This window comes from Vicugna pacos, chromosome 21, assembly GCF_048564905.1.
Source record: "Vicugna pacos chromosome 21, VicPac4, whole genome shotgun sequence".
Classification (NCBI taxonomy): Eukaryota; Metazoa; Chordata; class Mammalia; order Artiodactyla; family Camelidae; genus Vicugna; species Vicugna pacos.
In genome coordinates, this window is record NC_133007.1 from 31,575,641 (window position 1) to 31,591,832 (window position 16,192).

General features: G+C 44.4%; 1 protein-coding gene across 1 annotated transcript; it reads left to right on the top strand.

The window, feature by feature from the left end:
- Positions 1–4,194: 4,194 nt before the first annotated feature.
- MAP1LC3B (microtubule associated protein 1 light chain 3 beta) lies at positions 4,195–14,692 on the top strand. The gene is made up of 4 exons (XM_072946758.1): positions 4,195–4,411; positions 10,091–10,146; positions 12,207–12,313; positions 12,917–14,692. Exons 1-4 carry the CDS (start codon positions 4,372–4,374, stop codon positions 13,089–13,091), a joined length of 378 nt encoding a protein of 125 aa, XP_072802859.1. The 5' UTR covers positions 4,195–4,371; the 3' UTR covers positions 13,092–14,692.
- Positions 14,693–16,192: the final 1,500 nt, after the last annotated feature.

Sequence of the window (16,192 nt, forward strand, 5' to 3'; positions counted from 1 at the left end):
ATTTCAATCAGTTTTTTAAACCTATCTACTCCCTACTAGGTCCTATTAATAAAATAACCTTTCTCCTCGAGTTGCTTAGAGTACATTAAAATGTACAAAATAACTTGGTTAAATGTCCATCTTTAGAATGGTTAAACTGTGTTCATAATTTGAATGAAGCATAATTCAGTGAAAAGACATATATCTCTATCTGTATATTCTTGACAGCAGGGACAGCTAAAGGCTGTGTACAATAACCCACAAAGATGTTAAAGAATTGAATTCGTGTGCCCATCAGAACAGAAAGAAAAGAATGGCCGTGAGAGCTTGGGAAATCCACACTGGTGGAGAGGAACCAGAGAGGAAGACTGAGGCTGTAGGAGAGAACTATCACACATTGAGCCCTGCAAGCTTTGTGCCCTTGTCACTTTTTCAAACCCTGATACAGAGCTGTACTCTGTATACTAAGAATACTAGGAGGGATACATTCATACCAAAGTGAGGAAAAACTAGATAGAAAAGATCATGTGTTCCAACACCAGACAGGCCTGCAAGAATGAACTCTTTGTTAGTGAGAACTGATAACATTGAAGGAAATAAAGTACAGGCCAAGGCATTTTTCAATAGGTTGCCGCAGAAGCCATAGAAAGCAGTATTTCTTGGACTTAAGAAAACCATGTTAACTTGAGCTGTGCTTATTCTCAGAATCCAGATGTGGAAAACGGCATCTTGCCCGCTGCTCAGAAGAAAATGGTCAAGGTGAACGGAAGGAAGGGAAAATATTCAAAGGCTGAACAAGAGATTCAAGGTGTGAATTAAGAGGCTCAAAGGTTGCCTCCTTTAGTCTCATACATGGGCAAAAGCTGGAAGAACAGCTATCCTTCAGAATTTGTTTAGAATGAAACAAGCAAGCAAACAAGCCATCAAACCAGTGGAACCCCGGGCAGTTCCATCAGTGGCTACATATTCACTGAAGAGGTAACACTGGGCTGTCGGGGGGATTTAAGATGGCTTTCCCGCACGCGCGAGTGTGATTTCTGAGTTGTACACCACAGTCGGAGCGTCACTGGGAGAGGTGGCACTCAGGCACAGAGCCTCTCTCGCTCCGGACAACCCCTCCTGGAGCCGGTGCAGACACTCCTAAAAACTGCAAGCTAAGGAACGTCAGACTCACAATCCTCCTGGCTGAATCCTTTCTGAGAATAGCCGGGGACACAGCTCTTGAGCAATACTTGTTTGTTTACTTGTGCTAAAGAGCAGAGATGACACTTGACTGATTGGAGCGCCGGCCAACAGAGGCCAAGACCACAAGGAGAGTGGGATCTCTCCCCCAATCAGAAAGAGGAGGGGCGGGCCGGGCCGGCCAGCCTGAGGAGCTGAACGCATTCTCAGTGTGACGTGCCTTCCATACTGAGTGTGGCAAAATAACCCGAATGCACTCTGCACTGCTAGTTAATGTTTCATGCCTCGTCTGACAGATTCTTAGAAATAGCTGGACATCGTGACTTCACTAATGCTGGGACGTCATACTCAATTTTTAGGCGTTACCTCAGATCCCCCACGATTATGCTCATGTCAAGTTAGAAAAAAAGGAATATGGCGAGAGTTATTTAAAACGGACACTGGTTTTCTAGAATGATTATTTGATAGTTTAAAAGCACCATGAAGGGGAAGGGTACAGCTCAATGGTAGAGTGCGTGCTTAGCATGCTCAAAGTCCTGGGTTCAATTCCCCAGTACCTCCATTTAATAAATAAATACATATATACATAAAAGCACCATGAGATTCCTGGAGAAAATAGTGAATAAATGTACATGACAGATGTGCTCTTTTCTACTTTATATGGCTTATTTCAAAGAACAGTAATAATTATGTTATTCATTTAAAAATAAACCATACTATGCTTATAATAATGAGCTTAAAATAATTCATGAGTAATGGATTTACCACTCTGAATATTGTTCACTACATTCAACTTCTATTAAACTGTAATCTGAGGGCACGTGAAATTTTTTACATGCACTCAAGCGTACTTGTTTTCAAAAGTGACATGAAGTTACAGGACTTCTCGACTGATTATTTGCATATGAATATAAATTGGTAAACAAATATGATTTATGTATTGTTTATGTCAATATGCTCTTCTTACATGCTCATGAGACATCTGGACACGCCAAGTGCTTTGGATGATTCTCTGAGAAACCCAGAGGGGTGTGTGGTTTTATATTCAAGTAGGAATTCAAGGTAAGGGTGTAACAGTCACTGTAAATGTGGGCTTCAGTATGGGAAAACCCGCAAAGTGTAATCCTGTCCCATCACCAGCACAGCCCTTGAGGGAATCCCTAGGGCAGTGAACCCAAGCCCTGAGGTAATTTGGTAAAGCTTTTTGGATGCCTAAGGGACCAGAAGATATGAAACTCTCCCTCCTTTCCCCCTACCTCCATATGCCTGACATTGATTTTTTTCACTCTTCTTGCATTTGGAAAGGTTGTCCAACAAGAGAACGAAAAGTCTATTTCTTACAAAGTAGCAATTAAGCCAAAAAAGCACTCACCAGTCAATACTTAATATCATAAAAACCCAGGGGAAAAAAAAGCAACACACAGTCCACAGTCTCTTAAGACTTCAAAACTGATCATTTTGTGTTTGGCAGAAGGTAGGCACGTAATAAGCACTTACTGGAATTTATTACCCCCACCCCAGCTTCACAGAATAAATACAAAACAAGCAAGATAGTACAGTTGGAGCTTAAAATCTTCCTTTGGAAACTTGGAAACCAGATAAAATGTTTAAAGTTCTCTTTATTAACTGGGTACAAGCAGAGATTTTTCCAGGTGAAGAAGTGTGACAGAAAGACAGGGCGGGTTGGGGGGGGGGTACCTGGGAAAAAGACCCGTGCACAAAAGCACTATTCTTTTGTAAACAATGGCAGAATAAAGAGCTACAACGAACATCATTGTTCTGGTGGGGGCGGGAGTAATTGTACAAGGATTTACAGGGCACTTGGCCTCTCTAAAAAGAAAGAAATCCCCCTCCCCCTTACAAAAGGAAAGAAATCTCAGCTGCATTGAAACCACTTTGAGAAATATATTTTAGTATGTTTTACATGTTTGTATAAAAAATGTATATTGACACAATCCAATTACTTTATCAAACAGGCATATAAGAAAGGCTTTTACAGACAAAAGGGGATAAGTATTTCGAAGCATTAGATATTAAAGGGCAAAAACAGCGAAAGAATCAAGTGCTGCTCACATAGAAATATGTGTGTCAGATGCTGAGGTGGGCAAGGACTGAGCTGCTCCTGAGAGAACACGTGGAGTTGTGCAGCAGTGTTGCTCTTCACAAATGAGCCCGAGACTGAGAACGCATAGGTGCTCAAGGTAGCTCAGCTAGGCAGGGTCTGAAAGACGGAGGGGTCTGGAGCCGGATAAGGCTTTGTGTTTGAGGGCTGGAAATGCCCCTTCCAGGAGCCACGCAGTGGCCTCTGCTAGGTGTGGGGCGGGCCCCAGGTGAGGCCACCGCAGATGCGACAACGGAAGCCACAGCGCTTGGGGGCGCCCCGAAGCCACCTGGAGGCTGATGCCGAGGCGAAGCGCCGACCTTCTCCAAGGCCAGACTCTGCTGACCGTAACTGACCATAACTGACCATAAATGAAATAATGCAGTTGCGGTTCTTTTCCTCGTTAGGACAAAGTGTCAGGGAAATTATCGTTGGATAGTTTCCTTAAGAAAAGAAAAGAAAAAACAAAAGAACTACCAAGTAAAATAAACCAGTCATAAAAATAAAAATAAAAAAACAAAACAAAAAACACCAAAAAACTGCGATGTGCTTGTGGTGGAAAGCCAAGGAAAACAGACACAGAACACGGACGGCGGAGCAAGAACCGGCAGCTCCCAGATGGGTGCTCTCAGGACACAGTCACTCCTTTATTTTCAGGTGGAGACATCATCAGCCCACCTGATCGGCGCGGGAAACAGGACCGAGGCCACGTCGCGGCAGCTCCGCCGCGGGGCAGAACCGAGCTTGCCGGCGGGGCGCGTATCCGCGGGGCCGGCTTGTTCCCGGGCTCGCGCTCCCCGAGCCCGCCGCCCTCTGCCCCGCCCACTCGGCCCGGCCCGTGCGCGTGCGCACGACGCGCTCCCCGCCGCGCGCGCGCCCCGGCCCCGCCCCGGGCGCTGCAGGCGGCCGGCTTCCGCCACGCCCGCCATGGCGGCGGCGTCGGCCCTCCCCTGGCCCCGCCTTCCGGGACGCCGCGCGGGTCACCTGACGCGGCTGCGGGTGGAGGAGACACAAGAGGAGTCGCTGTCGCCACAGTCGGAGCTGTCGCCGCCGCCGCCTGGAGCCGTCGGGACCCTACGCCTCGCCGCTCCTGCCCAGCCTGCCGCGCCATGCCGTCAGAGAAAACCTTCAAACAGCGCCGAACCTTCGGTGGGTGCCGCGGGCCGGCCGCTGACGGAGGGCCGGGGCCTCGGCGGCCGGGGAGCGGGCGGCGGGCCGAGGGGCCGAGGCAGGGGCCTGACGGGCGGAGGACGGCCGGGCCCCGGGGCGCTGAGGGACTGAGGCGGGCGCGGGGGGCTGCCAGGCTGAGGGGCCGAGACGGGCTGAGGCGGGGCTGACGGAGGGCCGCGCCCGGGGCGGCCGAAGGGCCGAGGGCTGCGGGCCTGGAGGTCTCAGGGGCGGAGGGCCGGGGGCGCGGGGGTCCGAGGGCGCGCTCGCGTGGAGCTGCTGAATCACCTTTTGGCCCCTGGCGGGCTGTGGGCACCGAGCCCATCAGCCCTTCAGCCCTCCAGCCCTGGGGTGTTACGGTTCCTCCGACACGCGCAAGCCGCGCAGGGTTGTCGTCCTTGGGCGGGAGCCTGGCCTGGACGCCGGGCTGGGACAGGCCCTTTGAAGTGGTGGCACTGAGGTGCAAGGGAGTCATCTTCAGGTAGGTCGTCTCGATCACACGTGGTCCCTTAACGCGTCGGGATCTTCGCGGAGGAGAGACTCAGAGGCCGTGCCGTCCTCATGCCCGCACCTTCCCGAGCAGCCCCTCACGGCGGGGACGTCTTGATCCTATTTGTGACACAAGAGAGAGGGTGGGTGGCTTTTCTAACTGGCTTGCGACAGCAGTCTTTGACACCAGCGGTAAATCAGATCTCTCCCAGTTCGGGCTAGAATTCCCGCTTAGCTTATTGGCATTTGGTTGGAACTGCAAGTAACATCACAATACTTACTTCTCCGCAAAAGAGCATGAGAAGGAAGTGGTTGGTGCCCCTCTTAAGCAAGACATTTAACCGCGATAACAGCGTGGCCTCCTCGGAGATCCTCGTATGGTGCTTGTTTATAGCAGCTGTAGAGTCCAGGTGGAGCAGGGCGGGACCAGGGCTCCTTCCAGCCACAGAGAATTTCCTGGCCTAATCTTCTTTAGGATCTTAAGCTGTGATACTGCTCCTCTAGTTTTGTCTGGTTCCGTGGAGTCCAGGAGGCTGGGCACACATTTGAGCTTGGATATGATTTGGTAGATCTCATTGTCGATGATTATTTCATCTCTTGTGCCTGAGAAGCTCCAGTTACCGAAATTCACGGTGGCCTTCCGAGCATATATCCTTTCAGCCCCTTGAGGCGGTTGGTTGGTTAGCAAGACTTAGGGCTTGCCTTTTTTTTTTTTTTTAAAGAGATTTTCTCTTTAGTGACTCTCCTGAACTAGTCGATATTCACGAACATTGCTTAGTTTCTGTGCAGCCTTGAGAGCAGCATTTGAAGTAGATTTGCTATTGTATCAGGTTACTGTCCTTATTGACTGGCATTGAAAGTTAACTGGGGATATTTGTATGGGAAAGATGCCCATTTTCTCATGGCTGAAACTATAGTTTCTTTTTGCTTTGAGTATTTTTAGGTTATTCTAGAAAAGTCTCTGAAGAAGGGTGGGTAATAAGAGTAGGAAAAGTAAGAATAATACCTTGTGAATTAGAAGGAATTTATTTACCCTGGAGCCTGTGGCCCTGAGGGTAAAGGCAAAGAATGCTGGCTCTTTTCTCCGTTAGTGCATCCATATACTGCACTTGTGGGCTTTCCTCTAGCTTTATTGAGAAATGACATTCATCACTAGGCATATATAGCATAATGGTTTGAATTACATATATTGTGAAATGATTACCACAGCGGGTTCAGCCAACATGCATCTTATATAGATAAAATTAAAGGGAAATTTTTCTTTGTTTTTTATTTTGGGGGTGGTAAGTAGGTTTATTTATTTATTTTTAGAGGAGGTACTGGGGATTGAGCCCAGGACCTCATGCATGCTAAGCATGCGCTGTACCATTTGAGCTATATCCTCCCCCTGAAAATTTTCTCTTTGTGTTGAGAACTGCCTTCCACCTTTTTAAAAAGAGCTCTTTGATGATCATTTCGCAGAAAAGTATCAAATATCATGTAACGGCTGCTGCCTTTCCTTGCTGTTGATTATGTTAATCAGCCCTGGCAATTTTCAGAAATTTGTAGCACAGTAAATGAGGAAAATCAGTTCTTTGGAAGGACCTTTGTAGAACCAATCCTAGTTAACTTGAGCTGTGCTCTTTCCAAGTGAGTGATAAGGTTAATTAAAAAGTATAGCTCTGCTGATATATTCTAATCTACCAGGATCTAGAGGGTTGAGCTAGATCTTGGGGCTCACCCCAAAAACACTTTCTTTTGTGGCTGAAGAAACTGGGTGGGACCCTGAGAGGTCAAGATCATGGTCCACCTAGTGGCAGAGTCTGGACTTGTACTTTTAACCTTGTCATAGAAATTCTTCCATCCTCCAGTAGGTAGCCGACATTTCCTAAACCCAAAGTGCACCAGCACTCTGAGTCAAGGGGCATAGTGTGTCCTTGCAGAAAATTTTATGAACTGTTAAAGTTGTATCTGAGCAAATTTTGGATTCAGTCTTAAATGTAATCATTTCACTCCATTTTCTTCTAGGGTTGCCCCTGTTTCTTTAATGACAGATCCATCTCCCAGACACTATTCTGCTGAGATTCAGTGTTAAACCTAGATATTAAGTTTCACCATTGATAACAAAAGGGTCTGCATGTCTCTAGGGGGAGTGCATTTGTTGGTCTAGAATAAGTGAACTTATGCTGTGTCTCCCCTTGATGGATGGGATATTACATTTATGATTTATAGACAGATTGGGGAAAATATGCTTCCATTTCAGTGAACTAAGTCCTAGAAAATATATGTAAGTTTTACTTTAGATGCCCTAGGGAATTGCAAAGCAACTTTGCAAATAAGACAGCTTAGACTCCTATTCTGTTTTTCTTCTTTTTGTAAGGCTTATTATGAGTTCTTGGGGACAAGAAGAGGAATCTGGGGAAGTATATCCTGACATAGACTTGGAATAGTATTTCCATTTTACAGCTTTCCTTTCGTTACTAGCATCTAGGTGTACAAGCCTGAGGCCTGGGAGAGCACAGGCGTGGCTAGAGCTGGGTCCCTGACTGCCGGGGGCAGTCTGTTGAGAAAGGCGAATGATAAACAGATCACAGCATTAAGAAACAGATCTTCACAGCATTAAGAAAATAATTGAGTAAATGAATTGCTCTTATGGGCCTTGGCTCTGTGTTGTTGGTAATGCTTTTGTTAAATATACTGTTAGCCTCTGAAAATGGCCTTCTGCTGAAAAAGAGCAGCATCGACATGGACAGTATTTACTTACTCTGGGTGCACCGCTGGGTTTTCACTGCAATTGGCCAAGACACTGAAGACGTTCCTGCGGGACTTTGGTACTGCTCTTTTCACCTTAAGGAAGTCACTTGACTTCCTCAGTTCTCCCACCTTTAGTTACCATTTTTGCCTTCCTTTTTGGACCGTATTTTGGGGATAAGTCAAGATACATCTTGACACTATAGTTTGACGCCTCATGTTTAGAACCAGTTTTTTTCCTTCTCCACTTAGCAAATAAACTTGTTTCCTTACATTAAAAAATCTCTTCCCCCTTCTGCCTGAATAATTCCACTTGCCTTTTAGATTTATTAGGATAAGCTATTAAGTGTGAGACATTCCAGGTCATATTAAAAGAGTTATTACTTATTTGCTACAGTGAATTAATGACATTGTGATTTCCCCTGGCTTCTGAAATCTACTGACATAATAGAGGTTTTTGTTGTAACGAGGTCTGATGGTAGAGCATCTTTTCTGGGCTAAGACAGACATAGGAACAGGTCTTAGAGCTGAGAGACAACGAAGAGGAATCAGTGAAACCCCCAGAAATAGAGAGGGATTCGAAGGAGGATGTAAAGGAAAACTCCTCCCCCTGTATCTCCTTAGTCCTCCTTAAACCCTGCGCTTCCACTTCTCACACCAGACAAGTGGGCTTTCCACACATCAAGCAGTTCAGCTGGGTATCCTACAGTTTAACTCATTTCCAACACTACCTGACCCAGGGGGTTAAGGGCTCCATCCTACCTGGCTCCCCCTCCCCAAGCCTAATTCAAGCGCAGGTTGTTCTCTGACTGGCTGTAAATCAGGTTCTAAGACCCCCTCACATGTGAGTGTGGCTCACAGAACTCAGGAAAACCCATTAACTTTTAGATTACCAGATTACTGCAAAGGATATTTAAAGGATAGGAGTGAAGACCCCAATGAAGAGACTTACGGAGAGGAGTCCTGAGTACAGGAGCTTTTGTCTTTGGAGTTTGGTATGTGCCACTCATGCCACCTGGAAGTTCTCCAAACCATTTTGGGTGCTTTGGAGGCCTCCCTTCTTAGCATCATTGTCCGGTGGTGGTTGGCTCAGTCTTCAGCCACCTCCCTCTTCCCTTGTGGTCAGGGGGTGGGGCTTAAAGTCCCAACCTGCTAATCTTTGTTGGTTCCCCTGGCAACCAGTTCTCATCTTCACAGGCTTTCCAACAGTCATATAAAACTCAGGTGTGTTTGGAAGGGGCTTGTTATGGATAACAAGAGACACGTATCAGGAAATTCCAGGGGTTTTGGGAGCTCTTTGCCAGGACCAAATAATCACTAGATTTATCTTTAGCCTCAGTGAATAGAAATATGAGCTGGCAGGAATCTATGAGTCTGCAGTCTTTGTAGCAAAAATGTTTATATTTAGTGATTTATCTTAGAAGCTGATACAGAAATGTTGGGTGGGAAAATAGAAGCTGTATGTCCATATTTGAATATAGGAATTATTTCAGTTAGGGGGAGGTTGGAGGGGGTGGGATAGTTAGGGGGTTATTTGTTTTTTTTTTTTTAAGGGAAGTACTGGGGATTGGACCCAGGACCTCACATGTGCTGAGCACGCATTCTACCACTGAGCTCTATACCCTCCCCACCTTCAACGGTTTTTATGAAGAATGATACTGAAGTGGTTTCTTGAAAATCCAAACAAAATTGGCAATGATGTTAGGATTAATTTCTTTGTGTAGGTCGTAGCATGACTCCACTTATATTGTTACATTATTGAGAACTGGACTTGGCTTGGCTTTTTTTCCTGTATTCCCCAAAAAGCCTAATACAGTTGTTGAAAATATAAAGTGATTATATTAAGGCAGAGAATACAGAGACTTACTGAAAAGTATTCAGCAGTAGACTTTGTGCTTTAAACTTTTTATTTCTTTTGGGCACTGACAAACTATGTAAAACTCAGATAAGGTATTTTTTTCAATATTCTTTTCTTTTGGGTAGTTTTTTAAAGCACTATATCATTAAAAAGCTGGAAGTAGTAACATTGCATTGAAGGGTTTATTATGGATATTTATACCAACTTAGGCTGGAAAATTCATAAATTGATGGGTGGTAGGAGGCCTTGGAGGAAAGACTGGTAATTGTATCTAGGACCCTGGGGTTCCAAGCCCTCATTTACTTGATTTATTCTGTATTCCTGGTCTCATGGCATACCACCTGATAGAGCCGTGTAATTGCATGTTGGTTTCCATGTAAGTTGTCTCTGTTCTTACATGCCAACCTTTGCCAGACATGAAGTGTTAGTGTTTGGTTTCTCTCAGTTCTAGGGAAGATGTCTTTGCTGCTCTGCTCTGCCACAGCTAGGGATAGGTGAATTCAGATATGGAAGTCACCAGGGAAAATTCATGAAAGAGGCTGCATTTTAGCTCTTAGTAATGCCTATGTTTCTTTTCTTTGCAGAACAAAGAGTAGAAGATGTCCGACTTATCCGAGAGCAGCACCCTACCAAAATCCCGGTAGGTAGTCCGTGCTTCAGTCCTTGTATGCAGAAGAGATCACTGCTTAAGTGCAACTTCAGTACAGGGCTGCTGTGTGCAACTACGTAGCAGGAGTTTCTGCAGGAATCCGCAAACATGCAGCCCCAGTGTGTTAGGTTCATGACCTGGAATGGAGATGTCTTAGTGCACTAGACAACCTTTTAATCTAATCATTCTGCTTCCTCCTTTGCTGCCTTAATGGTATATATACACTTCACAAATCAGATGCATTTACCTGGGGATAGAGGGGCTAGATGTGTTGGTATTTTATCAATGGAGGATGGTATCCACACACTTCTAAAGGATTTAAAGATTTAACCGTGACTACACATTTTAGACTGCCTGACTTTGATGTCCCAGAGAATTCTCTCCTTATATTTGTTATGTTCGGTTTCTTTGCAGGAGATGGAGGAAGGACATTGCTCTTGCCATATGTAGAGACCTCAGATGCTTATTGCTCTCTGCCCTGGATCCTTTGGTGGTGGGCCTTAAATAGGTTTCTGCTGAGGCACTAGGTCTGGAGAGAAATGGTCAAAAGGAACTTTTGGTTTCAGACAGGCTGAGTTCAGGCTCTAGGTTCAAGGTTACTCAGTGATCTTGGGGTAGGTACTGAAGTTCTGAGAAGAGCTACCATATTCTCATCTGTAAAATGGGGAGAGAAAACCATCTCAAGCAGTTGCTGGAAAAATTTGCACAGTTCTAAGGACGTGATTGTTAGCCTGCAGACCACTTAGAGGAGACTACTGCTAAGTTCTGTAGAAGTTTCACGTTTGGCTTTCTGACTGATGATCTCATACCAAAGGGAGGGAAGAGATGGGAGATCTGTGAGATCTGTGAGGTGGGGTTTGCGAGGTGCACAGAAGAGGGTGGGTCTGCAAAGCAGTGTCACGACGTAGGATTTTGTAGTTCCCTGTGTTCCATGGACTGGTTGGAAATTTTAGTATGTCCTTGCCCTCAGGGTTAACATTTGGCCTGGGGATGAGTCTTCTGGGGAATTTCCTTATTTTTAAGGTTTTCTTCACTTTGAGCACCCTCTGTGTCTGTTTGCTAGCGGGCACTCGTTGCTGGGAACAAGCGGCTGGCCTAGCGTCTGCCAGCGTTTGTCCCACAGCCTCCTAGTAAACTGTGACTGTCTGCACACAGAGTCATCTTTCTGCCAGTAGTTTCAAGGTTTTTTGTCTGTTTGTTTTGTGGTTTCAGGTTTTGGGTTTTTTTTTTTTAATAGAAGTCCCATTCATACTTCCTTGTACGTAATAATCGTGTTCTGAACGTACTTCATAGATAAAGCTATTGATTTCAGCAAAGAAGGTGATGGCAGCTTGACTTGGCTAACCCAGAAAGAGCCTCATGTTGGCGCCATACAGTGGAACTAAGTACATGCAAACTTCTCCCCTCTCCTAAATATTTCCCGTTCCTACCCTTCAACTTTCTGTGACAGGGTAGAGGGTTGCTGTACATGGAGAGGGGTGTCCATGGTACTTAGTGAACAGGTAGTGATGAGACTCAGGTGCAGTTAGCAAGCTGCAGTCAGCGACTTTATAGTATAGTGGCTTAGAACTAGAAAAAACAATTATTTTTTTACAATTATAGAAAGGAACTGTGACAAGGAGCTAATGGGTTTATTTCAGTACATGATGTGGAACTAATTTTGTTCCCTGCATAGTTCAGGATTCTTTTAAAACTCATTAAAGAATTATCAAGAATACTTTATCAAAATGACAGACCCCAAGCCTTTTTCTGACTAGGTAGTGTGTTTTCATGTTTCTAAGTAACAGTTCATAGCAAAGTTGCTCTCCCTACCCAGTAGCTGCCACACTCCCCTCCCTGGAGGTAGCCCCATTGTCCCGTGGGCAGCGTATTTCATAAGGGATGGAGTCTAAGCTGACAAATGAACACACGTCAGGAGAATGAGGAGGAAACTAATGAATGTGCTGTTTTAAACCCCATTTTGGCATGTGCCAGCTACAACATAGGAAGTGTTTTATTTATTTTTCATTGCAATGGCCATTTTAAAATCACTTTTCTGGCTTCTCTTCTAGGTGATAATAGAACGATACAAGGGTGAGAAGCAGCTTCCTGTCCTGGATAAAACGAAGTTCCTGGTGCCTGATCATGTCAATATGAGTGAGCTCATCAAGATAATTAGGTACTGAAAAGCACCTTTTTATTTCTTCAGGTAGCTTCTCATTCGTTCAGACTTACAGATAAATGTTCAGTTCTGATAAAAATCTGTGCAAACTTAATGAAACTAGAAGATGTTTCATTTCTGAGTTTTTGTATTTCTGAATCTCATGTCTGTTCTGATTCTTTCATCGTAACGTCTACGTAGATGTTGTCTCGTAATCTGAAAAGTTATATGAGTTTTGTGTAACAAAGTCAGTAAAAGACAGTGTAAACTTAGTCCACTGGTAATTGCACCAGCTTAGATCTTAGTTTGTAAATTATATTTTGAACTATTTTCACACATTAAACACTGGTGGCTATTCAGGCAGCATACTAGTTTAAAACTGGCCTCGGGAGTATAGTAAGAGTGACCTAGCAAGGATTATTATCAATACTGATCATGCGTCTAATCATAGAAAATACCCTGTGCTTTATGAGAAGAAATATCCAAGTCATCGTCAGTAAGGCATGCACCAGAAGCAGCGTTTACAGAGTCTTCATACTTCCATGGATGGAGTGGGTGGTGTTTTCACACATTCTCCCTACTTACTGATGTATCAGTATTTCTTCACGTTTCTTTCAACAGAAGGCGCTTACAGCTCAACGCTAACCAAGCCTTCTTCCTGTTAGTGAACGGACACAGCATGGTGAGTGTGTCCACACCAATTTGTGAAGTGTACGAAAGCGAGAAGGACGAAGATGGGTTCCTGTATATGGTGTATGCCTCTCAGGAGACTTTCGGAGTGAAATTGTCTGTGTAAGACTAGAAAAATGCGTCTGTTCTAAAATCTTTTTAAACCCTTACCAAGGAATGAAAAAGGGATGTTACCAGCTGAGGTCAGGCCATCTAATCAGATCATCAGAACAGCAGTGCTCCTGCCTAGGAGTTTTAGGGAGTTTTTTTTGTATTTCAAGCAGAAAAACAGCTCCAAGTGAGCACACTCAGCTTTGGAAAACTTTATTATTTAACCTAGGCTGTCTTGTTTTCAAATTCAGAAGTTTAAAAATAAAATACTTTGCATTCTAAGTTGCCAGTAAGATAGACCGTCAAGTTATTTTAATGCTCTTTCCCCAAAAGGAACTTGCATTTTGAGCATTCAGAGAGACATTGTCTTCTCTCTACGTTCACAGAACCTGCCAGCTTTTTGTAGGACTTCTACTCAGCTGAGAAATCTCCGTAAGAGGATCTTTAAGCATAAGTTGTCAGGCATAGCCAAATCCCCCCACCCCTCAAAAACCCCTACATTTGCCGTAATAGTTGGCAGAAAGCGGGGGGGGGGGGTGAGAAAACTGAGCTGCTGTTGATGGTTCCTGATCGCTAATGAGTGTATTCCACGTCCACGCTTAACATTATAATGTTCACATTTGGTTTGTTCTCTAGACGGTAACACAGAAAAACACTGCTTAACAGGAACTCTGAATATAATTTTGGTTAAGTTTCTTAAAAGGCCTGGAGAAAAAGAATGACATTTCTTCTGCTTTGAATAATAATGTGTATGAGCCCAAACCGGTGCCTGCTTTGGTGAACAGCTAGGTCACTTTCTTCTTTAGGACAGAGGTAGAAAACTACAGAATACTGAGACTAAAAGCATTAGAATTCAGATGCGCTTCCTCTGCCTTTTGGCTTAAAAGCTGTAGTTGATCCATGTTTTATGTTAAGTATGTGACTAAAATGTTACCATATTTTTAATTTAATTAAGAGTATTTCAGTTGTCACTGTTAGGTCGGCAGCCGTCAGAAATCCCCCCTCTACATGCATGTCCGTCTTGAAAACAGCAAAAGGAGGACTATGCTCTTCACGAATATTAACGTCAAGTTCCATTTTCCAAGGCCAACTAGAATAAATAACCAACGCTTCCTACTACCTGCATGGGATTCACTCTCCACGTGGGACTTAGCACAGAAAGGCCTGTGACCACTTAGACTACTTGTAGCAGGTCACCATTTACCCTTGTGTATTTAGGTGTGTGTGGATCGCCTGTATCTGTTAGTGGAAGTTATTCCCTCTAATGGAGGAAGCAGCAGTATCACTGCGTATGGGCCCTTGACCCCAGCAGCTCCTCCTCCCATTGCATGCATCTGTCCACATGGCTAACTCTTAATATGTATATTTTTACATTATGTAAATTCTTAATCAGCCTGTCTTGTTTAGATTGTATACATCATTATATCTGACATTCTTGTAACTACTGCGTGATCAATAAGATTCCTTAAAGAAATTCTGCTTTTTAAAGAAAAATACCATGCTAAGAGGGGTGATTTGTACCCCAGATTAGTGGGTGGTCACTCGATTTATAGGATCTTTAAAACAAGTACATTTTTAATGAACTAAGGTGAATAAAGGCACAACTAAAAACTGTCATCAAGTTCAATTTAATGGATTAATATTTAAGACTTGCAGTCTGTATCATCCAAATCCAAATGTGGGTAATATCTTTCTAACAAGTTGGGAGGCTGGTTTCTCCGTGCTGGGAACAGACGATGGAGGGACACCCACCTCTGAAGTTCTCTGCTTTGTCATGGGCACCTTGCTTACCTCTCGAGAACTTAGACACACCACAAAGTATGGGGAAGGAGGACAGATGTGGGAGGGACCTAGGCGTTTTGTGGAGATAAACCCTTGAAAACCTGCTCTCAGTGAACAAAGTACAGCAAACAAAAGGCACTGAGTGTGGGGGTTGCGGTCCAGAAGGCACTGTGTGGTGCATGGCACTCCCAGTGGCCGTGTGAGGAGCTGCAGCAGGTAAAGATACAGTACAGACACCAGCCAAGTGGCCCGCATAGTCACTTGAAAACTCTGGACCCAACTCAGATTGAAATAGGCACTTAAATGTTTGTGGAGGGGGGTGGGGGAGCTTAAGTGGGAGAGCACATGCTTAGCATGCACGAGGTCCTGGGTTCAGTGCCCAGTACCTCTAAAAAATAAACCTAATTATCTCCCCCACCTCCCACCAGGAAAAAAAAACTTTGCAGAAAAATGTAGGGAGCTAGTGGAGGAAATGCTTTGCTTCCCTGAGGTTGTTACTCAGCAGCTGTGCACACGCCCCCCACCCCCGACCTGGCCTGTATGGTCTCCTCAGGAAAACACAGACCCTGGAGGTGACCAGACAGAAAGGCCCTCCCCATCCAAGGGGCTGCTAGCAGGTGCCAGGTGGGACCAGCTGTCTCCTGATGCCGTTTACCTGCCAGGAGTGTCTTCCTCCAAGTAACCTCCGGTTTGACCAAGAGAAACTGGGGGCTCCTGCTGGAGGAAAGGCACCAGAATTCTCCCTCTGGGGCCTGGCACTGCTCAGGATAGCACCACAGTCCTGGATTGGAGATAAGAATTCCCATTTGAAAAGATGGGAGTGAAGAAAAAAAAAAGAAAAAAAGATGTGTGCTTCATAGTCTATGAGACAGAGACCTAATAGATTTTTTAAAATTTTTTATTTTCAGTACATTAAATTTACTCATAAAAACATTCTAAAAATGTACAATTTTTTCCTTTTTAACAAAGTATAATAAAACATAAAAACCCCAAAAACAGAATACTTGACATTTACAATTCAAAATCAAATTAGCAGAATATTAAATATTTACAAAACTATATCTTTTAAAAATATTTATAAAGTTACATGCAGTTTTATAGAATTGACATAAAAGAATGGCTCAAAAATGGGAGAATTTTCCTTCATTCCTAAAAAGAAAATATGTCCAATAGAAGCTGTGAAGATTCTTGAGTACACGAGGTCTTCAGTTTCAGGACCAAAGCCTTTGTCTTTGTGCATCTAAGAACTTTCCCACGTGAGGGGCTTGTTCTAACACAGGGACGGACTGGCCAGCGCGCCCCTCCCTCCATTAACAGTGTAGTGATGTTGACCTT